Source organism: Peromyscus californicus, unplaced genomic scaffold (genome assembly GCF_007827085.1).
Source record: "Peromyscus californicus insignis strain IS unplaced genomic scaffold, ASM782708v3 Scaffold_4__1_contigs__length_199733344, whole genome shotgun sequence".
NCBI classification, from domain to species: Eukaryota; Metazoa; Chordata; class Mammalia; order Rodentia; family Cricetidae; genus Peromyscus; species Peromyscus californicus.
The window spans coordinates 120567030-120594386 of NW_026294562.1; the positions used below are offsets into that span (position 1 = coordinate 120567030).

The 27357-nt window shown below is 48.9% G+C and overlaps 1 protein-coding gene across 1 annotated transcript in view; it reads right to left on the reverse strand.

The window, feature by feature from the left end:
- Nucleotides 1-4746: 4746 nt before the first annotated feature.
- The window catches only part of Slc28a1 (solute carrier family 28 member 1), a 48662-nt gene continuing 26051 nt past the window's right edge, over nt 4747-27357 (reverse strand). The window contains exons 9-17 of the mRNA XM_052760217.1: nt 25962-26042; nt 22439-22564; nt 15261-15391; nt 12407-12575; nt 12107-12304; nt 8537-8618; nt 6409-6507; nt 6189-6300; nt 4747-5866 (exon numbers count right to left, since the gene is read on the reverse strand). Coding sequence (XP_052616177.1) covers nt 5794-5866; nt 6189-6300; nt 6409-6507; nt 8537-8618; nt 12107-12304; nt 12407-12575; nt 15261-15391; nt 22439-22564; nt 25962-26042 — 1071 coding nt within the window. The 3' untranslated portion in view covers nt 4747-5793. The remainder of the gene's footprint in view (nt 5867-6188; nt 6301-6408; nt 6508-8536; nt 8619-12106; nt 12305-12406; nt 12576-15260; nt 15392-22438; nt 22565-25961; nt 26043-27357) is intronic.

A 27357-nucleotide genomic window follows, 5' to 3' on the forward strand; every position in this document is an offset into this window, starting at 1 on the left:
GGCGCAAAGCTACACAGAGAAACCCTGTCTCGAAAAACCAAATAAATAAATAAATAAATAAATAAATAACCCTTGCCGGGAGGTGGTGGCACATGCCTTTAATCATAGCACTCAGGAGGCAGAGGCAGGTGGATCTCTGTGAGCTCAAGGCCAGTCTGGTCTACAATTTGAGTTCCAGGACAGTCAGGGCTGTTACACAGAGAAACCCTATCTCAAAATAACAACAACAACAAAAATAAATCACCCTTGATAAAATGAATTTCAACAATCCATTTGACATTATTTTCACTTTGTAATATACAAACAGTCTCAAAAAAGCATGCCAGGGGCTGGAGAGATACCTTCGTGGTTAAGAGCACTGGCTGCTCTTCCAGAAGATCAGGGTTTGAGTCTCAGGACCCACGCGGTGGCTCACAATCATCTGTTAACTCTGGTTCCAGGGGATTCAATGCCCTCTTCTAGACCCTGCAGGTACCAGGCACTCAAGGGAAGCACAGACACACATTCAGATACCATACACATAAATTAAGTAAAAACAAAAATAAAGTATGAGCTGGGTGGTAGCAGTGGTGCACAAATGCCTTTAATCCCAGCACTTGGGAGGCAGAGGCAGGCTGATCTCCAGGATGGACAGAGGTACAAAGAGAAACCTTGTCTCAAATCAACAACAACAGCAAAAAAACATAGCATTGGCTCAAGGCACAGTGGCACACATCTGTAATCCCAGCACTCGGGAGAGAGGTGGAGGCAACTCCCTCCTCTCTAAGGAAGAATCCAATCCTTTGGCTTCCTATAGGGTCTGTTGTTCCCTTAAGCTCTGCTCAGGGTCTGGTACATAATAGATGTGGACAGAGTTCTATCTCATTAGTTCCTGTTATGAAGCCCTGGCTCCCCATGTGATGGATCTGGAGGTTGGGCTTGTGGATGGTCATTAGGTTCAGATGAGGTCATGAGGGTGGGGCTCTGTCTTACATCAGTCTCCATTACAAAATACTATGAAAGGGTGGCTTAAAAACAGGAATTCATTTCTCACAGGCTTTGAGGCCAGAAGGTGCCAGCATGGCTGGACTCTCTTGAGGACCGCATTCTGGCTCACTGAATGCTGACTTCTGACCCTAATCTCACAACACTGGGGAGTCTCTTGCATAAGGGCTCCACCCTGATGACCTTGTCACTTCCTAAGGCCCCATCTCCTAATGTCACCTCAGAGGTTACAATGTCAGCATATAAGTCTTATAGGACACACAATTCATTGATGTGGCATAGACAGATCACCTACATGGATCCCATCTTTTGCAGGAAACCCTCTCTTTATGCTGCCTATAATTTCTGGATTCTTTGCCAAAACCCCACATCCTTAGTGGCAAGTTTTAGTTGGTGTTTTGTTTTGTTTTGTCTTGTTTTGCACTGAGGTAAACCAGTTCCTGAAAAGGAACCTTGATCTACTTGGTGGTCGTTTCTTCTAGCAGTGAGCCTTCTGGAGATGGTGAGAGAAGGCTGAGATCGATTAGCAATGCCTGTCATGGCTGTTGGAGGGGCAGGTGGAGGTACCTATGCCAACCTGGCTTAAAAGATGTTATCGGTTTTCCTTTTGGCTTTGTTGTTGTTGTTCTGGGTTTTTGAGATAGGAACTTTCGTAGCTCAGGCTGACATTTAACTCATTATATACCTGAATTCCTGAATATTCCAGAATTCCTGATCCTCCTGCTTCCCCCTCCCAAATGCTGGTATTATAGGCCACGAACCATCATGAATGCAGTTAAGCACGGACACTGGGTGCCAGCAACCACGACTCTAAGCAAAGCATACTTGTGGCCCCCTCCTCAAGGGACACCCAGCTTCTGTGGGTGTGGCTGAAGAGAATGGCGGAGTCAAGACGCGACAAGAGCCCACTGCTCTGTGACTACAGAGCCTGAATCCTGCCCAAGCCCAGATCAGAGCAGTAGGACTGTCACCACGTGGGACTCTCAGCAAAGTTGTGATCCACTTCCACAAACCTAAGTCCAGCACCGTGTTAGGTACTTTGGGAGAAAAACAGAGGTACTGTGAAGCCATTTTCCCAGGAACATCACTGGCCATGCAGTGAGTAGGCAGGGAGTCCAGAACTTCAGGACAAGGACAGCTGGACCCAACAGGTAGGTAAGGAAGGGGTAGAGGTTTGGCCTCGAAAGACAGCTGTGCACACAGCTTCAGCAGTGTCTGGCTAATACCTCGAGGGCAGTGGGAGGGGGATTTAGGCTTCAAGTGGAGGGCTGCAGTGGAAAAGGCCAGGACCATAGACATGGGGTACAGGAGTCAAACCCGGCCTCCACACTGCAGAGCCAAGGGCCCAGAGGACTGGAACTCAAGTCAGCGATGGGGCCTACAGGGCAAGGAAGGTGCCCTCGGAACAAAAAAATCCATGGCAGAGACAACAGGACCCGGCTCACTGTGGTAAAGCCAGTAACTGTCACACAGGGCTCCACATTCCCACTGCTGCCGGTAAATACAGGCCATACTGGGAAGGAAGGTGGAGGTGGCAGGTGGGGCAAAGAAACAGGTGCATGAAGGTCCCCGAAGCCAAAGGTACTGGTATGAATATTGAGATAGGAGCCTGGGCAGGAGAGCAGGGAGGGTGTGCCAGAGACAAACTCCAAAAGCAAAGGCAGGTGTCCTACTTTGCTTTTCCTGCTGTGATAAGACACTGGCCAAAAGCAACTTGGGAAGAAAGGGTTTGTTTGGTTTACATGTCCCAATCACAGTCCATCGTGGATGGGTCCAAGGCAGAACCCAGGGCAGGAGCTACAGCGAAGACCGTGGAGGAACACAGCATATGGGCTTGTTCATTTCATGTTTTTATACGACCCAAGACCACCTGCCTAGGCTGGCACCGCCCACAGTGGGCTTGACCCTTCCATAGCAATTAGCAATCAAGAAAATGCCCTAAAGAGGTCCCCACAGGCCAATCTGAGGATGACAATTGCTCAGTTAAGGTTCTCTCTTCCCAGGTGACTCTAATTTGTGTCAAGTTGTCAAAAACCAATGACCCCTGTCAGCCTGACACACAAATACATCACTATTAAAGCATAGCATTCAAGGTTTTTTGTTCCCAAGATCTCATGCTAATACTAAGATCAAAACATAAAATATGGTCCAACTTTTAAAAGTCCCTCTGTCTTCAAAAAATTCAGTCACTTTAAAGTTCAATATCTCTTTAAAATACTCAAAGTTGGGGCTGGAGAGATGGCTCAGAGGTTAAAAAATACTTGCTGCTCTTGCAGAGGACCCACAGCTGTCTCTAACTCCAGTTCCAGAGGATCCAACATTCTCTTCTAACCTCTGAGGGCACCAGACACATTCATAGTACATATGAATACACACACACACACACACACACACACACACACACACACACACTGCAGTATATATGTGTCCATAAACATACATCTTACACACAAATGCAATAAAAATAAATAAATAAATTTAAATATTCAAAGTCTTAACTGTGGACTCCTATAAAATCCAAAATAAATCACATATTTTCTTATTCCAAAAGGGAAGAACCAAGGCACAATTATAATCAGATCAAAGCAAACCCCAAATCCAACAGTGTACAAAGCTCATTCTCTGACATTTGAGACATTCATGATCTTCTGGGCTCCAACGGACTTGGGTAGTCCCATTTCCCTGCTCTGCCATTTCTGACATGCACAGCTAGTCTCAAAGGCTCAGGCCGGCTCCACTCCATGCCTGCTGCTGTTGTTGGTGGACAGGCCACAGTCCTGACATCTCCCGTATGCTGGGGTCTCCACTGTAACTGAGGCTGCCCCTGTACAGTGTCCTCCCCAGGCCTCTTCAGGACTCTCACACCTGCTGCTGCTGTGCCTCAGCTTACTTCCTTCAGTCCTAGGGTCTCCACTGGGACTGAGGCTTCACCTTCGCCAATGGTCCCTCCTAGTTCCACACAGTTCCAAGCCTCACGGCTCCTCCTTGCTCTCCATGGCCCCTTCATGCCTTCCAAACCATGTGTGAGACTCTGTCGCAATGCCATATTCTGCTGCCTGCTTGATGTACCGCCTTAACACTCCGTGGGCCACAGTTTCTGTCTGCTGATCTTGAGGAGATACTTCCCAGAAGAGTTTGCCTCAGTGATTCTGGTTTCGTGTTAATCACAGCCAATTTGTCATGCCAGCTCACCAGCACTGATTGTCTTAGTAAACTAAAGGTTTCACTTCCAGGGACCCTTAGTTCAAAATATCAAATGGCCTTGTAGTCTTTGAGGAACTCTGAAGCTTCCTAAGCCAGGTCTCCATCATCTGCACTTCTCTCAACATCCTTGTCTTCCCAAGTTCCCACCAAGAAAAGTTCCTGGAGCTGTGAGTGGTGATGCACGCCCCTAATCCCAGCACTCAGGAGACAGAGGCAGGAGGAACTCTGTGAGCTTGAGGCCAGTCTGGTCTCCACAGTGAGTTCCAGGCCAGTCAGTGCTATGTAGCAAGACCCTGTCACAAACAAACAAGCAAAACAAAAAACAAAAAACAAAACAAAGAAACCTCTTGGGTTGGCAAATGGCTCCTCAGGTAAAGAACTTGCCAGGCAAGCCTGAAGCCTCAAGTTTGAGCCTCAGATCCATATAAAGGTGGAAGAAAAAAACCAACTCTCAAGTTATTCTCTGATCTCTGTATGTGAGTAGTGGCACTCATACACCCTTACACTCACATCTCTCACACACACACACACACACACACACACACACATACACAATAATAAAGTTTTAAAATAGTATTTATTATTATTATTATTATTATTATTATTATTATTATTATTATTATTAGTTTTTCCATACAAAGTTTTTCTGTATACACTTGACTATCCTGGAACTCTCTCTGTAGACCTAGCTGTTCTGGAATTCTCTGTGTAGACTAGGCTGGCCTCAGAGCTCCACCTGCCTCTGCCTCCTGAGTGCTACGATTAAAAGTGTATGCCACCACTACCTGGCTGCATTGTATTATTTTTAATTGGGGGGGGCAGGGCATGTGCCACAGCATACATGTAGAGGTCAGAGGATAACATGCAGAAGTCCTTCTCTCCTTTCACTATGTGGGGGGGGGGTCTCAGGGATCAGAGTCAGGTCATCTAACTTAGCAGCAGATGCCTTTACCCGCTGAAATCTCTTGACAGCCCAAAGAACAAGTTCTTCTGGGCCAGATGTGATGGACACCCCTGTACTCCAGGCACTCAGGAAGTGATGCAGGAAGATCAGGAGTCATCCTAAGCTGCAGAATGAGCTCCATGAGGCCCCATCTCAAAACCCAACCAAACAAACCCCATCTAACTTTATTTAGCTCAGTGCTCCAAACTTAGTGAGCCATGGGCCGATCAGAACATCGAGCCTACTGAGATGTTGTCCTGCAGGACACCAGTTTGGAAAGCACTCTGGGGACTGAGTGAAGGTGGGTGTCTCTAGAGGCAGCTCCTGGGGGAGAACCCCAGCAAGTCTGATGCTTGGAAGGGAGCAGGGAGGTAGTTTGGGGCAGGTACACATGAGGATCCTAAGGAAAGAGGAGTAGAGAGGACCAGAATATTAGCCTGGAGCAGGGAGCAGAGGAGACGCTGGGAACTCTCACTTGAAGAGGTAGGACATGGGGGAGCAGTGATGTGACCAGGGGTGTTTTCATTTACTGAAGTCTCCATTCACTGTAGCACCCTTTCCCGATGGTAGAATGGAAGTAGTGATGCGTCCCGTGGCCTCCTTGAGGACAGACACCTTCTGGGGTGAATGACTCCTGAGGGCAGGAAGATGTTCAGTTCCAGTTATGTGCAGATTGTATGATTGTAAAATCGACAGCAGTTGTCCAGTGCCTCCGGGCTGAACTCCAAGCTGGTGCTGAAAAGAAAGCAAACGCCACAGTAGGGTATCCAGGCCACTTCCGCAGCAGCTAATAGACTGTGCAGCCCTGGGAAAGTCGCTCTACGTCTCTGGTCCACCTTTCCTCCCCAGCCTTGGTGTTTAAGCCTTCATACGCCCCCCACCCCCTCATCCCACACCCCCTATTCCCCCTACCCCCCAACTCGTCACAGCTGCTGCAGACATAACATTCCTCCTACCCTGCCCCCTAGTGCGGAATGCAGGAGGGTACTTGGGTGTTCTGCTCTGTGACTCTTGCAGCTCCAGGTCAGCCACCACCCACAGCCCGGGGCTCGCTCACCTCTGGAAGACCTGGCCACAGCACTGGTACACCTCAAAGCTGCTGCTGCTGAGGGTCTGGTTCAGAAGGGACACACAGTCCACCTGGATGCCCCTGGGCACGTAGAGGACCCCTGTGGAGGGAAGCAGCTTAGAGGCTTGGCCTAGCGGACCAACCCTGCCTAAAAGGGGCTTAGAAAACCAGGCAGGCCGAGTTCTGAGCCTGCTGGACCAGCACTCACCTGCCACACAGGCGTTCATCAGGGACACGAAGGCCCCGGTGATCAGCGCCCGGAGCACAATCTGGGAGAAGTCACTCCTCCGATGGGGGACCAGGGAGGCTGCAGAGGACAAGAGAGCTTAGAGCCAAGGAGGCTACCCACCCACCCACCCCTCTGCCTACCTCTTGAAACTCTAGCACCACCCTCCTCTGTTGAGTGGCAGGAGGGCAGAGGTGGCCCCTCATTGTCCTCTGGCCTATTGGGAAGCATTCAGTTATGTCTCCTTCACCCCACCCACTATAGCAGGAGAAGGAAAAGAAGTTAGCTTATCTCTTTTCTTTTTTTAATGAGACAGGGTCTCTCATAGCCCAGGCTGGCTTTGAACTCCCTATATAGCCAAGAATGATCTTGAACTGTTGATCTTCCTGCCTCTGCCTCCCAAATGTCGAGATTTCAGGCACGAGCCACTGTGCCCAGTTGATGTGGTACTGGAGATTAAACACAGCCTCCAGCATGCAAAGCAAGCACTCTAAGCAACTGAGCTACATCCCCAGCCTTGGGGTATGTATGCTGTCATTTGTTTTGTGACAAGGTCTCATACAGCCCAGACTGGGCCTGAGTCACGATTCTCCTATTTCAGCCTCCTGGATGCTGCAAGGACAGGTGTATGCCACTATGCCCGGCTAGGAAGATGAGTTTGGGGTGTTGCAGCTGTGGCTGCTTCTGCTGTTGCTACTACAGCTGCTGGGCTTGCATTAACAGGCTGCAGGTATCAACACATTATCTGAGAGGGTGGCTGGTGCCTTGGACATTCAGCAAACATTAAATGGACAATTACACTTTGTAATTCTGATGCTTAATCAGCAAGCAGCACTGTTACAAGAACAAATAGATATGTTGTGGATACACCAACATATGTTATGTGCTTATGGGATGTCAGAAATTTGTATAATAGAACTTTTTTGAACTATACAATTCAGTTGGCACATGCCATTGTAAGGATTAATGAAACTAGAGTTGTTCCTGTAAATGAGCAGATCTGGTGGTCATTAATGTCTAAAGCTGCTGGGTGAATCACTGGATGGGCAGGGTCTGTTTCCCTCTTATTAATCTGTGCAGGCAATATGGGATTGGGTTATTTCTGCTATGCCGATGGCGATGCCAGTTCACTCGACACCGACAGGTAACCAAGCAAGCCCTTCTGGCCGTGTCACCCTCTGAATCTGCACAAGTATGGTTACAAATGTCGGACAGATAGTACCCAGAGACGGGCAACTCCTGGGGTCCTCATGCGACCTAAGGCAGGGGGCATAAGGGCAGCCCCCTATGACGGGTAAGTTTGGGGATTGCAACAGGTGACCTAAGGCAGGGGCTATCTGATCTTCCACAGGCTGTTCTAGCCGATGTGTTCCTTTTGAAAATAAAAAGGGAGGACATGTCGGCAGCAGTAAGTTTGCTGCCTTAATTTTAAATGCCCTTTTTTGTCCTGTCCCAGTTGTTTGTGTGAAAAATGTGCAGTTGGGTTCCAGAGGGTGCTGGGGATCAGTCCCCCTGTGGTTTTTCCTGTTTGGAAAACAATGTCTGGCTTGCCTCGGGATTCAGAGTAACCATTCCTTGACCCCTGCTGTTGGAGGGGTATATAAGCCCATGTTGGTACGACTAAAGAGAGCTGCTTCCCTGACGAACTGAAACTGGGTGTCTAGAGTGCTGTTTAACCTCGGTGCCCCTCGCCAGATTTCGTGCTCCAGCTGCGCGGGCCGCAGCGGGGTGTGGTATATTGAGGACTAAGTACAGGCCAAGCCAGTTCCTGGCTGACACTTCGCTTCTCTGACACACAGTTTTACTCTCCCTAAACCGGGCCAACTGCACCTTGAAGGCTGCTGTGCCCATCTGTGCAGAGCCACATTTATGAGGGGCCTTCCTCTCGCTGGCTCCGAGGGCACAGTGTGAGGCAGAGGTGAGCCAGAAAACTCACATTTCAGGGGAAGAAAGTGGGGGAGCAGGAAGGGGACAGGGTGAGGGTGTCCTTCACTTACCTATGACCTCCCTCCCTTTACACTGCCCATTGTCTCCATCACCCCTTCCCAACCATCCCCTAGGAATCCTCCTGGCTCCTGGCTCCTGGGTGCTTCAAAGCCTAGGGACTCACTCAGGCCTCCCAGCATGATGCCGATGGAGCTGAAGTTGGAGAAGCCGCAGAGGGCATATGTCGTCAGGATTTCTGCTCTGACCTGGAAATACAGATTACAAGGAGGCCTCAGCCCAGGCAATAAAGCCTCCCTGGTTGATTTGTTTGTTTTTTGGTTAATCGAGACAGGGTTCCTCTGTGTAACCACACTAGCTGTTCTAGAACTAGCTCTGTAGACCAAGCTGGCCTCGAACTTACAGAGATCTCCTGCCTCTGCCTCCCAAGGACTGGGATTAAAGGTGTGCTTCCTGGTCAATTCCTTTATGGCCTTAGCCTTGGCGCCCTCCATGATACTCCTTTGCCAGCCTCATACACGCACTTTAAGTCAGCTCACACTTTAACTTCAAAGACCCAACCCCCCTCTCCGCTGTTCTTCAGTCTGTAGCCTAAATGCCCACCTTTTGTTTTGGTGACAGGACCTCAAATAGCCCTAAACTGTCCTCAAGCTCGTCATGTAACTGAGGATGACTTTGAACTCCTGATCTTCCTGCTTCTATCTCTGAAGTTACGGACAGTAATATACACTACCATGCCCAGTTTGTGGGGTACTGGGGATTGAACCCAGGGCTTCATGTATGCTAGGCAAGCACTCTACCAACTGAGCTACATCCTCAGCCTAGTTACCAGCTTTGGGGGATCTGACTCAGGCAGGTTCAGTGTGCCGAGGGCAGTCCGAGGCCAGCCCTTCTCCCAGCTCTGCAGTCTCTTGCTTCTTTCTGGTCCCTGCAAATACCTAAAAGCCCAGACCTCAGTCTAGGCACTGCCAGGCTGGAGTGGGTGGTCTGCGGCCGTCAGCCATTGGGAATCCAACCTGCCTGATTCCCAGCTTGTCTCCACTGTGATCAGTTTGAGCAAGTCTACAGCCTCTTTAGGTTTCAATTTCTACGTCTGGAATGTGGAAAGAATAGTGCTTGCCTGGCGAGGCAGTCACAAGGCCCATGTAGTGTACAGAAAACACCAGGTATACAATAGGTGATTAAGCAAAGTGGGTCTTCTTCCATTGTGCTCTGAACAGCTGTCTAATTTTCCAGAAAGAAATGTCAAGAGCCAAAATGAAACACTTTGAAAAAAAAAAAAAAACTGGTTGCCATCCATGCTTCACACCATAAAGTTAATTTTAGACCACTGAGAGAAATAAGAATTTGAAGCATAAAATGTTAGGACATGTATGACAATAATGACTATAGTTACAAGGTAGTATTACTATACTCATCTGGGGGTAAACTAAATAAACGGAAGCTCAGAGAGTTAAGCAATTGGAAGTTTATATATCCAAAAGACAGCTGTGCCACAATTTGAATTCAGTCCTGTCTGATCAGCTCATGGTCTTAACTATTTCGTCACATTGTTTCAGGAATTTAATCAGATCTCTCCAGATCACCTCCTAAGAATTAAAAAAAAAAAAAGAGAGAGAGAGAGAGAGAAAGGAACCAAGGAGGAAGATTTGGTATAAAAATTGATGTTTAAAAATTTAAATTCTTTGCCGGGCGGTGGTGGCGCACGCCTTTAATCCCAGCACTCGGGAGGCAGAGGCAGGCGGATCTCTGTGAGTTCGAGGCCAGCCTGGTCTCCAAAGCGAGTACCAGGAAAGGCGCAAAGCTACACAGAGAAACCCTGTCTCGAAAAACCAAAAAAAAAAAAAAATTTAAATTCTTTCAAACAAAATGAAACTTAGAAAACCCTAACAGAACGCAGGCCTGGAGGCTTAGGCCTTATAATCCAATTATGAGGAGGCAGGAGGACTGTCGATTAAAGACTTCCCTGGGTAACTTAATGAGACCCTGTTTCAAAACAAAGAACATTTGTAAAGGTAAGAAAACTTTCCTGGAACTCTATGTAGCCCAGTATAGCCTTAAACCTGCCTCCTTAACTGGGTATTGGGATTGCCAGCATGTACCACCACACCTGCAGTTTATGCAGAGCTGGGGACCGAACTCGGGGTTTTGCGCGTGCTATTCGAACACTCTACCGAATGAGCTATACCCTCAGCCCCCAAACCTGGTTTTAAGCACAGACTTCCGATGCTGCTTTGTTTCTGGTGGTGGCTGCAGGGAGTGTGACGAGGTGGCACTTCACCACCACTGGATAGTTAGGAAAATTGCTACAGGCAGACTCTGCATGGGGTTCTGCTCGCCCACATCTGAGGAAGCTCCTGAAGAAATGTCCCAGGAATCAGGGAACATTCTACTTGCCGTGATATTCATTTCAACATCGTCATACACACAGCCAAATAAGGAGTTCGGATGAATGACCTAATGGCACAAGACTGGTAAATACGTAAGACACTCACAGCTGAGCCTGTGAGATGGCTCAGCAGGGCAAATGTCTGCCATTGAGGCTGACAAGCTGAGTTCAACCAACTCCTGCAAGTTGTTCTCTGGCTTCCATATGTGCAACAGGCACACACACACACACACACACACACACACACACACACACACACACACACACCACACATGCAGGCAGGCTGAAATAACTATTATCAAATATTTTAAAGATACATTAATTTTGGAGCCGGACGTGGTGGTGGACACCTTGAATCCCAGCACTCAGGAGGCAAAGGCTAGCCTGGTCTACAGAGAGAATTCCAGGACAGCCAAGGCTACACAGAAAAGCCCCGTCTCAAAAAAAATTGGGGGGCGGGGGAGCCAAGGTCCACACATAAATTTCAAATGGTGTGTAGCTCAGTTTTAGCATGCACAACAAGGGCCTGGTTCAGTCTCCAGCACTGAAAACCAAAAGCTACATAAAGACGAGGGGAGAAAGCTGGTTACCGTGTTCTGCAACAGTAACTGAAATTCTGTCTGAAAAAAAAAAAAACAAAACAAAACAAGAAGCTGCTCATGGAGGCTCACACCTGCAATCCCGAGACGAATCAAGAGCTCAGGGCCATTCTTCCATGTATCTTTGGCCAGCCTGCGCTACATGAATCCCGGTCCCCCCAACAACACATGCAAAAGAAGAAAATGGCTAGAATAGCAATAGCTGTCATCAGCACAGTGAGATTATATCCAGTTTTTGTTCCCAACAGTATGTTCTGACTTTGTATTCTTTTAGAGAGACTACTGCCATAGCCCTTGTATCATTTTGTTCATGGTGGTGTTTTTAGAATAAATGTCAACAAAAAAAGCCAAGCCCTAGACTGCACACTGTGTTTATCATCTGGGGCTGTGGTGGAGGGTCTCTTAGCTCACTCATTCTTGGAGCTCACTAGACTCTCCCACGGGCTCCTTTGGGGAGCGGTAGCAGGTGTTACACCCCTGTTTTCCAAAAGAGAGGCAAGGCGCAGTAGCTTACCCAAGGCCAAAGCAAGCAGTGGCCCCTCGGGAACTCGGTCTCAGACAAATCTCTTTCAGAAGCTCACAGTGTGGCCCTGATATCTGTCTGGCCTGCCAGGATAGCAGGATATGGGTGGTTAAGCACCACCTCAGTGTGGCTCAGGCAGGCCCCGGGGAAACACAAAAACGGTTGCCAGGGGCCCTAGGGAAGCCGCGCCATGCCGGTGCCGCCAGGAAGAAATGCGGCACTCACCGAGATCCACTGTTTCTTGCCACCCAGCCACTCCTCAGCCCCCGCCAGGCGTCTCTGCTTGTACTGGGAGAGCTCTTGATAGGCCACAAACTCATTCAGAAACAGCTTGATGCCCAGCAGCTCAGCCACCACCGGACAGTCCTCCCAGGCCACGCCCATCAAGAAGGCCACAGGCCGCAGGATGTAGGAGCAGATGAGCTGCAGATAAAGAGGCAAGAGAACTGGGTCAGACAGAGGGCTCTTCTGGGTCTCCATTTCTCATTCCCTAGCCTGAGACCATTCCCGCCACCACAGCCACACCTGGAAGCTGAGTCCCTGGATATCCACCATGTCCCCCAGCCAGGAGAGGGCGGCGTTGATGAAGGCCAGGACAGCCAGGAAAGCGATCAGATTGGCAGCAATGTTGGCAACGACCTTCACTGAGATGGCAGCCCCAGCGCTGGCTGCTTCCACAAGGTTCTGAGCGTCTCTGCCATTGGGATCAATAGGTGTCATTACGAGCATGTCCCCAGAAGCAGGAAAGGTCCCCACCGTACAGGTTCAAAGAGGAACCTTGGACAGAGGGCTTCAGAACCAAGGAGGCTTGTTTTCTTTCTGAGATAGGGAGAGAAAAGAACTTCAAGGGGGGATGGGGGGAGGGGGGCATGGCTGATCAAGGAATGAGAAAATACCCAGGTTTCTGGGCTGCACTGCAAGACAGGAGTTGACAGTTCAGTGAGTCCCTGGCTACCGGAAAGCGCTGGCCTCAACCAAGCTGTGTTGGAAATTCAGTAAATACCACTGTTGTCAACACCACTCACGTTTTGAGGAGTTGAGACGAGGGAGGGAGGGAAGGAGGGAAGAAAGAGAGGAAAATATCTTGGTTTTTGTTTTATTTATTTTTATTTTGTTTTTGTTTTTGAGACAGGGTCTCTCTATGTAGCCCTGGCTATCCTAGAACTCATTATATAGACCAGGCTGGCCTAGAACTCACAGAGCTCCACCTGCCTCCCAAGGGCTGAGATTAAAGACTTGCACCACCACATCTGGCTTCATTCATTACTATTTTTATTAATCACATGATGAAAATGTTTTTGATATACTGGTTTGAGCAAAAGATTTTATTAAGAGCATCTGTTTCTCTTTATTTTTAAAAAGCCACCAGAAGCCGGCCATGAGTGCACACACCTTGAATCCCAGCTGATCTCTGTAAGTTTGAGGCCAGCCTGGTCTACATAGTGAGTTCCACCAGCTATGTCTGAAAAAGAAGATGCTTGCTGCCAGGGCTGGTGACCTGGGTCTCATGCTTGGGAGCCTCATGGCAGAAGCAGAGAACCAACTTCCATGAGAGTTGGCTGGAATCAGCCTGCTTCCAAGAGGCCATAGATACATTGAACTATCAATTCCTATCTTGCAGCCTTTTCAGAAACCTGGGTCCTTTCTCAGTTCTGTGATCAGCTGACCCTTTCCCTCTTGGAGTTCTTTTCTTTCTCTGTCTCAGAAAGAAAATGAGGTTCCTCTGAATGGCCTGTCACCTCCACACAAGGGCTGTGGCACACGTGCGCGAACCCACTCATATACACACACAGTAAATACATGAAATGCAGTAAGATGTCTAGGGGCTGGGGAGATGGCTCAGTGGTTAAGAGATCTTGCTGCTTGCAGAGGACTCAGGTTCAGTTCCCAGACCCCACTTGACAGCTTACAACTGTCCCTAACTCTAGTTCCAGGGATCTGCTTCCTTCTAATCTTCAAAGGCACCAGGCATGCATGCGTTACACTTACATACATGCAAGAAAAACCAGTCATAAGCCTTTAAATGTGTGTGTGTGTGTGTGTGTGTGTGTGTGTGTGTGTGTGTGTGTGTAAAGATGTTTACTGGAAAATATGTAATAAAGGTTAGGCATGTAATTCAACTGATAGAGTGCTTGCCTAGCATGTGCAAAACTCTGGGTTTGATTCCCCAGCACCCCAAAAGTTGGGTGTGATAGTACACCTATAATCCCTGCATCAGGCAGTAGAGGCAAGAGGATCAGAGGTTCAAGGTCATCCTCAGATATCTAGCCAGTTTGAGACTAGACGGGATACTTGAGACCATCTCAAAAAAAAAAAAAAAAGGAAAAAGGTGGAGAGAGAGAGAGAGAGAGAGAGAGAGAGAGAGAGAGAGAGAGAGAGAGAGGATGGTGGATGGAGGGGGTTTGCAGTCTATTTCCACAGGGCAGAGCAGCCCCAAAGCCTCAGGAGGTGTGAGGTTTGGATAACCAACCCTTGTGTCTTTTCAGCATCTGAGTGTGTTGAGATGGTCTCATGGAGCCGAGGCTGGCCCAGAATTTACTGTGTAGTAATGGTAAGGATGCCCTCCGACTCCTAACCTTCCTGCCTCCATCTCCCAGATGCTGGGATTATCGACATATGACACCACACCCAGCTTCTTGTCAATAATTTTAAAGGACCGGTTAACGGTGATGATTAAGACCGTGACAAAGGCGTATTAGGAGCCTGGCATGCCACTTGTCAATGTGCGGCTGCCACCTGGTGGTCAGAGGTCAGGCATGCCGAGACGGTGGCACCAAGAGCGGAGCCACACTGGTGAACCTTGTCGGCCCTTTTTTTCTTGCTAGTCAGGAACAGATAGATTATAACTTGAAAAGTGAAATCAATGCTTGCTGCTGCTATTTTTTTCTTTGTTGTGTTCTGTTGATATGAATCTCACTATGCAGCCCAAGTTGGCCTAGACCTTGGTAAATAGCTAGGCTGGCCTTGACCACTCCATTTTCCTCCATCAACCACTTCAGCAAGTCTATGTTCGGGTTGGAGAGATGGCTCACAGGTTAAGGGTCACTGGCTGCACTTCCAGAGGACCCAAGTTCGATTCCCAGCCTCCAAATGGGGGCTCATAACCTAACCCATATGGAGGCTCTGTAACTCCAGTTACCCTCCTCTGGCCTCCTTGAGCTCCTGGTGCAGATAATACACGCAGGCAAGTACTCATACATACTAAAGAAATAAATTAGTTCTTTTTTAAAAAGAGTGTGTGTTTGCCCGTGAAGCCACCCCACGGTAGTGGTGGGAGAGAAAGCTCCATGGAGACGGAGACGAGTCAAGGGCAGCCCTGTCCCTCCCCACCTCAGCTCCTTCACCAGTGCCCTCTGCACAAGCTCCCTGCCGCACTCACCCATAACTCAGCTTCACTCCTTCCTCACTCCGGAACTTGGACTCCTCCACCTCCGGGTAGACCAGCTTGGAGAGGGCCAAAGCACATGGGGCCGCCATGACGGAGGCAGCAATTAAGGAGGCAGCGTCAATCTGTAAGAACAACCGAGAAGGGGGGCCAGGGGTGGTGAGAGCAGAGTGCTTGTCTAGCATGCACGAAAGGCCTAGATTTCATCTCCAGAACCACAGAACCAGGCACGGAGGTACCCTCAGGAAGTTGGAACAGGAGGATCAGGAAGTCAAGGTCATCCTGGGCTACATTGTGAATTCAAGGTCAGCCTGAGACCCTGTCTCAAAAATATAACTAAATTAAATAAATGGCAAGGAGGTAGAAGGGACAGGTAGAAGAAATGTGGTGGCAGAGGGACACGTTCTTCACCACATTAGTATGACTTCGCTGTATTACTGCTGGCACGGTCATTAATAATCCCCTTTATGTTCAAAGGATCTTCCGGTACTTCTGTAAGGGCCCATGAGATGGCTGAGCAGGTAAAGGCGCTTGCTGTTAAGCCTGAAGACCCGAGTTCAATCCCTGGGACTGACGTGGTAGGAGAGAACTGACTTCTGCAAGTTGCCCCTGCCTTCCACCCAGGTACACAGATACACACACAAACAAGATGCACGTAAAAAAATAATAATAATAACAAAAAAGAGTGATCGCCGCTTCCCTAAAAAAATACTTCTGCAAGGTAGGCAGCACAAGTATTATTACCCCATTTATATGCAAGGAAACCGAGGCCCTGGAGGAGTAACTATGATTTGCTCAAAATAAAGGAAGAGGAAGAATTAAAATCCGACATGGCCTTTGGCTCCAATTTCACGGGTCCTCCTCCTCATCTAGGCTGTCTCTCTTTGACCACTAATCCTCACTGGCTGAGGAGTTTGTGACAGATTCAGACAACGCTCCAGAACTGAGAGATGGGATGGGTGTGAGAGGTAGCCCATCCCCCCCAACCCCCCGCCCGGCATAGCTTATGCAACCCCTATATTCGATCTCTGAGTACTTGACAGGAAACTCACTGCTTCAAAGCAGCCGGTCACGCTCACTCCTATACTAGGAAACGTTTCAGGAGTCACCTCCTTCCAGTGCCCTGGAAACACTGGATCTGTCTCTGGGAACCACACTGGACAGGTGTTCCAGCAAGATGGCAAACAGCACCAGCTCTGAGGGGGTGGGGTGCTTCCCAGACACATACCTTCACTGCTCCAGAGACAAATGAGACAGCCCTCCCCTCCGCTGTGTTATCCACCGGCTGGTGAAATCAGAACCAACTCAACCATCTAACAACGAGCCCTGTGAATGGGTGTTTTGCCTCCACGGTGGTGCATTGTGGTACATCATAGGCGCCTGGCGCCTGTGGAGGCCAGCAGAGGGCCTCGGATCTCCAGAAACTGGAGTTACAGATGATTGTGAATTGTCGTGTGGGTGCTGGAACATGGGCTCTCTGTAAGGGCAGCCAGTGCTCTTACCCACAGAGCCATCGCTCCATTCTGAGAATGGTCTCTAGAAAATGACGCTTCTCGGGGTCCTGCAGTAACATGGGAAAATGCCCACAACATTGCACGAAGAGTGGGACCATAAAGATAATGGAAAACAAACGCCAAACCGCCTAGAAAGAACCCCAGAAACAAGTCCCCCAAATTGTCGGCATACTGGCTGCTCCTGGTAAGCTGGGTTTGAAGTAATTTTCTTCCTTGCTGCCTTTTGATAGCTTCTTTTTTTTTTTTTTTTTTTTTTTGGTTTTTCGAGACAGGGTTTCTCTGTGTAGCTTTGCGCCTTTCCTGGAACTCGCTTTGGAGACCAGGCTGGCCTCGAACTCACAGAGATCCGCCTGCCTCTGCCTCCTGAGTGCTGGGATTAAAGGCGTGCGCCACCACCGCCCGGCTTTGATAGCTTCTAATAGATCCACAACTCTATAACATTTTTATAAACAGGAACGTGAAACAGATCTTTTCTCCTTCAATTTTGTAGTAAGCCAATAGCAGTTTTCTGGGATGCAGGTCAGTCAACAGAGAATTTGTCTAACATCAAGAAGTGTTGAGTTCCATCCCTGGCATCACACGAACTGGGAAGGGTGGTGCGGTCCTGTAATCCTAGCACTCTGGAGGTGGTGATGGAAGAATCAGGAGTTCAAAGTCATCCTTGGTTTCAAAGTGAGTTTGAAGTCAGCCTAGATGCATGAGGCCCTGTTTTTAAAAGGGGGTGGGGCTGAAGAGATGCGTCCATAGTTAAGAATGCTTGCAGCCCCCCATCAGACAGCTCAAAACAGATGCCCTCTTCTGGGCATGGTGGCACATGCCTTTAGTTCCAGCCGAGGCAGGCAGATCTCTGAGAGTTCAAGACCAGCCTGGCCTATGTAGTAAATTCCAGGCTAGTCAGAGCTACACAGTGACCCCGTGTCTCAAAAGAGGGAGGGAGGAGAGGAGAGAAAGAGGAAGGTGAGTTTACATGGGCTAATACAAGCGGAGGGCAGAAGTTCCCAGGGACAGTCAGGAAGCGCAGAGGCAGAAGCAGGCCTGGAGATCTTCAGGCTCAGAATTCCTCCTTCTCTTCCTAAACTTGCTTGTTTCTCCTCATCCAGAAGCAGAAACCACTCGGGGTGTGAAAATGAAGTGCTGCTCTCAAAGGCTCGGGTGTTAAGGCTTGGTCCTCAGCTGGTTTGATGGAGAGGCCACTGGCTTACAGCAGGGAGGGGGCTAGCCTCACCCACGGGTTAATCCATCAACATGCTGAGTCAGGAGGGAGAGCCTGGCCGGAAGAAGTAGGTCACTGGGACATACCTTTAAGGGACATCCGGTGCCCAGACTCTTCCTCTCTGTCTCTCTGCTTCCTTGGCTGCACGAGGTAGGCATTGTTCTCCCGCACCCTCTCTGCCATGTCATCCAATCTCAATACAAGCCCACAGCAATGGGGCAAAGTGAGTATGGGTGGAAACCTCTGACGGCGTGATAATTAATAAGATAAATCTTCATTTTCAGTATTTCTCTGGGGTGCTTTGTCATAGTAACAGAAAGGTCACTCATATCCCATGAAAATGAGCCCACAGTGGCCCCCAATTCCTCCCTCAGGAGCACTAGATGGCAGGCTCAGGACCCTGCTCCTTCCTGGATAAAGGGCAGTTTGCATGGGTGCCCTCTTTGAACTTTTGGGGGTTCACTTGTCTCCTCCCTGGCTGCCCAGCTCCTGTGTGGAGAGTGCCACACCTGCAATCTTGGGCTTTTCCTGACCTCTTCTTCAGCTTGAAGAGTAGGGAAGATGTATTTCAGAGTCATTGCAGCCACAGCCTCAGATCCCACAGTGGCCATTCCCGCTCTTCATGGAGAGGTGGAGACCTGCATGCAGGCCGTGAAGCTGCCACTCCTTCATCCCACACCAGACTACTGCGGCCCCTTCACACTTTGCCCAGCCCTGTTGCCAGGAGCTCAGTCAAGAATGCCTTCCATCAGCTACCCAGGGCCCCTTCTCCCCAGGTGTCCCACGTGAAAACAGAGGACAAGGGCATACCACCTTTCAGGAAGGTATTTAATAAAGGAGCCAGTTGCTGGACGGATTTCTGATCTGACTATGACCACTTTTTCAGAACCATGCTACCTGTTTTCTGCCCATCTTCAGTCCGTCTACTGAGGTCAGGCAGCCAGCACATCTGCCCATTTTACAGATGTGGAAACTGAACAACAGAGTCACTTTACGCACTCAGGATCTTGCAGACCCTGTTCCACTTGGGGACAATTCAATAAGAATCATGAGTGGCCAACTCCTGAATGTTACTCTGAACCAGCTTGGATTCAGAGACCCCTGGACCAAGAGACCAGTTTGTTTGGATTTGCAGTAAAAGCTGGTGTCTGTTCTAGAGCCTTTGGAACAGCAGCATAGTTGGAAATGTTTGTGGTAGTCACTACAGAATGATTCCGTCAAGTAGCACTTGGGGCTGTGTGACAAAAGAGAAGACCCAGGCCAGCACTGTCCAATACAGCCTTGACGGAGACCACACCTATAATGTTATACTTGTCACATTCTTTACATAGGGTCTTGTGTAGCCCAGGCTAGCCTCAAAGTTGCTAGGCAGCTGATGGTGACCTCAAACTTGCGATCTTACCTCCCAGGTGCTGGCCCTGCAAGACATGTGACACCACACAGAAAAACACCAACACATTTACTGTGGCCGGTAACCACATTTTTTTAAAGTGCAAAGAAAGCCAGGACTGGGGAGAACAAGTTGGTAACGCTATTTTGGAGGCTGAGGCAGGAGGTCACCAGTTCAGGCCAGTCTAAGTAACTTAGTGAGACATCATTAAAACAAAAACAAAAACAAAACAAAACAAAAAACAAACATTGGGACTTCAGCTCAGCGGTACAGCACTTGCGTAGCATTTGGGATGGAGGCCCTGGGCTTGCTCTCTAGTGCTGAGGGGAGAATGAAAGAGGAGAGATCTGGTTCATTTTTAATGTGTTCTAATTAACCCAATGTACCGTCAAAGCTTTTCTTTCCCCTACATAATAATATAAACTAATTTAATAAAATATCTTAATTTTTTTTCTGCGCAAAGCCTTCCGCACACCCCTTTTCAAACCAGCCATGTTTCAAGTGCCCAGTAGCCCCTCGCTACTGTGTTGGACAGGTCCTAGAACTGTCCAGATAACCTGCAACAGGAAAGTTGTGGGCGAAGGGTCAGACGCTGAGCCACAAAGAGAAATCTGTGAACTGAGGGGAGATGGCTCAGCGGCTCAGAGCACTTGTCATCCATACCAAGCCCTAGTTCAACCCCCAGAGCCGACAGCGGAAGGAGAGAACCGGCTCCCAAAGGTGTCTCCTACCCACACACGCATGCCTTTGACATGTGTGCCCCTGTGCTCAGACACAAACAATAATAGTAAAAAAATTTTTAAAAATAATGAATCTGTGAACTGAGAGTGTAGCTCAACGACTTGCCTAGCACACACAGGGTCCTGAGTTTGAAACCCAGCTACATAAAAACAGAACCAAAAAAAGACTCTGAGAGTCTCCCTGGGACAGGGCAGGAGGCCGGGCAATGACGGCCAAGGGCAGGTGGGGGCAGAAGAGAGCTTCTCCAGCCCGGGATGGGAGGAGAAGAGCAGGGAAGAGGAGAGGAAGGGAAGAGGAGAGGCTGGTTATGTCCTATCCCAGACCCGCTATGGTCGCAGCCTGGGGCTTTCCCCCGGAGCCCTGTGGCAGCCTCCGCACATCTGTAAGGCTACAGAGGAGGGGGAGCCAGGCTGTCAGCTGGGAGGAAAAATGTCCCCAGGGCCAGACCTGGACTCATGACTAAAAAAGAGAAGGAGGGAGCTGAGTTTTAAGCCAGATGGTGTAAAAGGGACAAAAGATCTTCCGGTATGGTATGGACGGTCTTTGACTTAATGGCTCAAACAAATAATTTTTACATCAAGGTAGTCTTAAAGTGATAAGTGTTTCTTGTAATGCTGGAGGCAGCAGCCAGCCAAGCCCCAGATCCGGGTCTGCCCCCACGATCGGGCCAGGGGAAGGTTTGGTGCTCACAGTGATGGAGCAGGTTAGACAAATTCCGTGCATTTGCAACTTACGATGCATTTATAGACGTGTTACTGGGCATAGGCCTACTGCACCCAATACAGCAGACTGTTCTTATGTTTTCTTTTACTTTTTGAAGTGGGGTTTCACTGTGTGACCATGGCTGGTGTTGAACTTTCAATCCTCCTGCCTCAGCTTCTGGATTGTGCAATTATAGGTGATGACGGATTTATCTTTTATTTTTTATTTTAGTATGGCATAACGAACTCAGGGCTTTCCAGACGGTAGGCAAATACTGCTTATGAGATACATCTCTTGCCTTTTTTTTTTTTTTTTTTGGTTTTCGAGACAGGGTTTCTCTGTGTAGCTTTACGCCTTTCCTGGAACTCGCTTTGGAGACCAGGCTGGCTCTGCCTCCCGAGTGCTGGGATTAAAGGCATGCACCACCACCGCCCGGCCTTTTTTTTTTTTTTTTTTTTTTTTTTTTTTTTTTTTTTTTTTTTGTTCATCTCTTGCCTTTTAAGTCCTAGTTAGTGACTGAAGGTCTCTGCAAAGCTCACATGGCTAGAAAGAACATGGGGGCGATTCTTAATACTGACCACAAGGCCCAGAGCAAAGCTAAGACATTTAAAGACCTTCAGATGTGAAAATAGTATGTCCAATATGTCACTATGAGAAATAATTTCACGCACAAAGTTTGGGGTTTCAATTTTTGTCTGTTTTGTTTTTTTCTTTGTTTGGTTTTTGAGGCAGGAGAGCCTCCAGCTCTGTATGTACCTGATGACCTGGAACTTCTGATCCTCCTGCCTGTACCTCCCAAATGCTAAGATTACAGCTCTTAAAAAATAAAAATCGCCGGGCGGTGGTGGCGCACGCCTTTAATCCCAGCACTCGGGAGGCAGGGCCAGGCGGATCTCTGTGAGTTTGAGGCCAGTCTGGGCTACCAAGTGAGTTCCAGGAAAGGCGCAAAGCTACACAGAGAAACCCTGTCTCGAAAAACAAAAAAATAAAAAAATAAAAAAAAATAAAAATAAAAATCATGTGTGTGGGGGAGGGGTGGCATAAGCCTTTAATCCCAGCCCTTGGGAGGCAGAGGCAGGCAGAACTCTGTGAGTTCAAGGCCAGCCTGGTCTACAGAGCAAGTTCCAGGACAGCCAGAGCTACACAGAAAAACCCTGTCTCGAAAAAACAAAATAAAAGTGTGTGTGTGTGTGTGTGTGTGTGTGTGTGTGTGTGTGTGTGTGTGTGTAGGGTGATAAGGCAGATCTCCAGGGACTACGGAAAAGTGAGCACACATTTCAGAGTCAGACAGATCTGGGTTCAGATCCTGACTTTAACCATTCATTTATTCTCTGAGCCTCAATTTGCTTATCTATAAAATGGGGATATTAGAGTGTCCAGCTTAGTGCCTGACACATAATAAGAGCTTAGTAAAGGGAATTCTAGGAATCTGCCCCAGCAGCCACGTGAGAAGCCTGAGCAAGTGGCTCAGTCCAGCAGTCCTGCCTTGCTCAGGCAAAGCTGGGCTTTGAGACAGAGAGGGGACACCCCATGGCTGCTGTGACTATGTGGGGCTTCCAGAAAGGCAATCTCAGGGCTTTGGCATAGGTGAGCAGCGGAAGGTTCCACCTACCCCAAAGGAGATGTAGGCGCCCAGGAGGCTGCCGGCAATGGTGGCGTAGCCTCCAGTCATGACAACGTGAACTTCAGAGAGTGTCATGTCTGCCAGGTAGGGCCGGATCAGCAGGGGAGCTTCGGTCTACAGACAAGACAGATGGCAGACAATGAGCTGGGGTGACTGGGCACTGTTCTCACGCACCTCGCCCTGGAAGTGGTGGTCATGGTGCATGACAAAGAATCTCAGAGGAGGAAATGGAAGGGTGGGTTCCTATTCAGTGGAGTCTCTCTGGACCTCACTGTCCTCCCACCTCTGTGGAAGGACCACCACACCACCCTGTTTCACAATGCTCCCTGTGTTGACACATACTGTGTGCCTCACACCCAGGCACCTCCTCACTGCTTACAACCTGAGACAGAAAGATCCTCACTTTCCAGGGGAGCAGAGAAGGGGAAGCAAGCCTGAACTGTTGATGAGGCCAGGGGGTACCACCAAGAAAGGAGCTGGGTATGCAATGGCCATTTGCTTTGGGACCTGTGGGGAAGTCTGGGCCACTCTTTATTTGTCCAGTACAGCTACAGACTCACTGGCATCTTGGTACTGTTCTGCAGGATAGGGAGACGGGAGGATGACGGCTCATCTTCATTGTCAAGGTGACTGGGTTTAGAATCACCATGGAAACACACCTTTGGTGCATCTGTGAGGGTGCTTTCAGAGAGGTCTAACTGAGGGGGGACGACCCACCTACCCTGAATGTGGATGGCATCATCCCACAGGATGAATACAAAGTGGAAAGTGAGCTGAGCACCAGCATGCATCTCCCTTGGCTTCCAACTGCAGACACACTATGATGGCTGTCTGTGCCAACATAGACTGCACCTCTAAAACGTGAGCCAAAGTAAGCATCTCTTTCCTTCCCTAAGGTGCTGCTGTCAGTATTTCATCACAGGAACAAGAAAAGTAAACAACACACTGAAGGGGTAAGAACTCTCCCTGGGAGCAGGAAGAGGGAGGGAGGTCAAGAGGAAGGAGAGATAGATAAGAATAAGGAGCCAGGTAGATACATGCTATGATTTTAGAGGGTGATAGAATCTATGAAGATATGTAAGAGAGAAGGCCTCGTGGTTAGGGAATATCGGCAAAGGCCTCTTTGAGGATGTAGCATTGAGTTAATGTTAGCCAAGATGGGAAGGGGCCGACCACAGACTTGTGGCTCAGCAGTTAGGCTGAGCAAAGACCTGGGGACAGGAATAGCTTGGCCAAGTTTGAGGAGTGCCGAGGAGGAAGACATGTCTGTCACAGAGTGCTGTGTGTGAGGACTAGTTTGATATGGAGGCAGAAGAGGGCAGATGGGCTCTGGGGGAAGAAATTCACTTGTAGGGCATGGCATGAGGTGTGTGTGCATGCGTATGCATGCGTGCGTGCGTGAGAGAGAGAGAGAGAGAGAGAGAGAGAGAGAGAGAGAGAGAGAGAGAGAGAGAGAGAGAAAGAGAGAGAGAGACTAGGATAGAACCTCTAGGGTTTTGCCCATGTTCAGCACGCATTCTACCACTGAGTCACACCCCCAGCTCCTCGTACATGTTTTTGACAGGTCACTCAGCCATATGTCTAAGGATGGATGGTAGGAGTGAGGATGGAAGCAGGGAGGGCAGGGAGCGATGGCAGTGGTCCAGGAGACTGACAGCGTGGCTCCCAGCAAGGAAGAAGGGCAGGACCAGGGATGGATGGATGCAGGGGCGGAGCTGAGGGACTTGGTTCCAGGTGGGATGCATGGGTAGAGCACAGTGAGGGAAGCAGAGGAAGGCGGGATGGCTTTCTGGGTTGTCTGAATAACCCATGGGAGATGTTATTGCTTCCTGGGAGTCTTAAGAAGATGCAGCTGTGCCAAGGGAGGGACTCTAGGTCCTGTTTGGTGAATTTGAGACATCTCTGAGTTATTATTGACTCACAGGGGTAAGAAACTGTCAGACCACCAGTCCAGAGTTCAGGGAGGAAGGATGGGCTTGGGGCTCCAGATCAGGACACATATAAAGCATTTACAGCCACGAGGCTACCGTAAAACCTTGAGGAGGGAGTGTGGACTGCGTAGGTGGGCCAGGCCTGCCATGGTTATAGACTGAAATGGTGTCAGCAAACCTTTGATGCTCTTACTCCGTCCCCTCTTTGACGGAAATGAGGCAAAGAGCCAGGGCTCTAGGGAGACTGGACCAACAACGTAGACACACTAACATACATTGGGAGCTCTTTATGGCAGCCAGAGTGACACCCGCTGCTGTTCTTTTCTCAGCAGAAACAGGCTGTGTCTTTAAGCTTTCACAATAGTCGGGGTTCTGTACTCTGGGGCCCTCCTCTTCTTGGGCCTCAGTTTTAACATCCTAAAGAGATTTGGTTGGTGGTTCATGCCTGTAATTCAAACACTCAAGAGGTAGAAGCAAAAGGATTAGCAGCTGAAGGCCTTTACTCCCAGCGCTCAAGAGGCAGGGACAGGTGGATCTCTAGAGTTCTAGGCCAGCCTGATCTATAGAGTGAGTTCTAGGATAGCCAAGGCTACACAGGGAAACCCTGTCTCAAAAACAAAACAAAATAAACAAAAGCCAAGAGAAAGCAAGAGAGAGACAGACACAGAGACAGAGACAGAGAGAGACAGAGAGAGAGGATAGACAGAGATAGACAGAGAGAGAGAGGATAGACAGAGAGAGGAGAAATAGAGACAGAGGGGGTTTATTTTAGGAACAACTTATCTGCAACCACATCTGTCTAGAACACCAAACATACAAACTATAAAATTAGCATGCTTGCACCATAACAAAAAATAGGCTGGCCGGGCAGTGGTGGCACACACCTTTAATCCCAGCACTTGGGAGGCAGAGGCAGGTGGATCTCTGTGAGTTCGAGGCCAGCCTGGACTACAGAGTGAGTTTCAGAAAAGGCGCAAAGCTACACAGAGAAACCCTGTCTCAAAAAACCAAAAAAAAAAAAAAAAAAGGCTGATATTTTCTAAAAGCTTCTAAACTACCCAGTGAAATATGAAACCACTTGACAAGGGCATCTCTTAGGGACTCTCTGGCTTGCACAGTTTCCTTCTCAGGAAGGTCAGCCCTGAAGAGACTCAGGAGGCCCAGTGCCTTCAGAGCCATAGTTATTCTGAAAACTACATTTCAGACAGAAGAAAACTGAGATAAATAATACAGCGGAAAGAAGTCTGCGTAGGAATCAGACAAACAAAACCTAAATGTTGTCTTCACTTATCCCTGGGGGGTCTTGGCCAAACCATTCATACCTTCCTGGCCTCAGTTTCCCCATCTGATGCCTGTGAGTCTCTAAGCTGATGACAACAGCCTAGGCTGTAGCGGCAGAGGTGCCGAATAGGCCATGTCTGGGTTTGGCGTGACACAGGCTGGGCGTGCAGCCACCAAACCGAGCATGCCTGGGCAGCAGCCTTCGATGACCCTGGGGACAGGTTCAGATGGCTCTCCCTCGAATTAAATTGGATCCCTGCCCCCGACTCCAGTCTGCTTTGGGTAGATGCGATACCCACCTGGCTCACAAAGATGTTTCCGGCCACACTCAGGGTCTCAGTGGCTGAGGTGCCCATGGTGACCTGCATCAGCCAGGCAATCTGGGGGGGGGGAAATAAAAGAGTACTCATGAGTGGACCTTAGCAAGCCCAGACTCAGAAAGAGTTGAGGGGTGATGTGGTGATATTTTTTTTGTGCTCTCACAAATAAAGCTTGCCTGGAGATCAGAGTGTGGAGCTAGCCACTAGAGGCCAGGCAGTGGTGACACACACCTTTCATCCCAGCACTTGGGAGGAGGAAACAGGAAGTGATATGGCTGGGCCGAAGTGATAAGGCAGGAGGAAACAGCGTTGCCCCCTTGCAGTCTGAGGATTCCTAAAGGTAAGCAGTCTTTCTAGTGGCTGGCTGCTCTGCTTCTCTGATCTTTCAGCTTTCACCCTGACATCTGACTGTGGGTGTTTATTACTAAGACCAATTAGAACCCACACTACGGGGTGAAGGTACCTTAGAAGTCTTTCTTCCAGCCCAGGGCCCTGCTGTGGTTTGAATGGCCTCTCCAAAACTCATGTTGAACTTTAATTAGCACTGGGGTAGTATTAGAGGCGATCGGGGACTGGGGAGATGACCGCCCAGTCTGTCGGGTACAGACTCCTAGCGCCCATGTAAAAAGCATGCACCTGTAATCCCAGTGCTGGCGAAATGGAGACGGGATCCCTGGGAATTGCTGGCCAGTCAGTCTAGCCAAATCAGTGAGCTCCAGGTTCAGTGAGAGATCCTATCTCAGAAAATAGGTGGAGGGTGAGCCAGCTAGCTCATCGGGTAAGGCATTTGCCACCAGGCCTGATGACCTAGTCTGATCCCCAGGACCCACACAGTGGAAAGAGAGAACCGACTCCTGCAAGCTGTCCTCTGACTGCTACACATGTCTGTGGTATACATACATACATACATACATACATACATACACACAAAATACATTTATATCTATAATATGTTATACATACGGATTTGTTTTATGTGCATGTGTGTGGGGGTGCCTGTGCCTTGGATCCCCTGGAGCTGGAGTTACCGGGAGCTGTGATCTGCCAAGGTGAATACTGGGAACCCGACTAGGGCCTCAGCAAGCACAGTACATATTCTTAGCTGCTGAGCCATCTCTCCAGCTCCCAGATAAGTAATTAGAAAACAAACTGTTAGTTGGGCTTCGTGGCACACATTTTTAATCGCAGCACTCACGAGGCAGAGGCAGGCAGATCTCTCTGAGTTCAAGGCCAGCCTGGTCTGTCTACATAGTAAGTTCGGGGACAGCCAGAGCTACACAGTAAAACCGTGTCTCAAAAAAAAAAAAAAAAAAGATTAAATTTGTTCACCGTAATGTCTGGCCTAGTCCCCTCAGCTACTTCACTAGAGACTTCC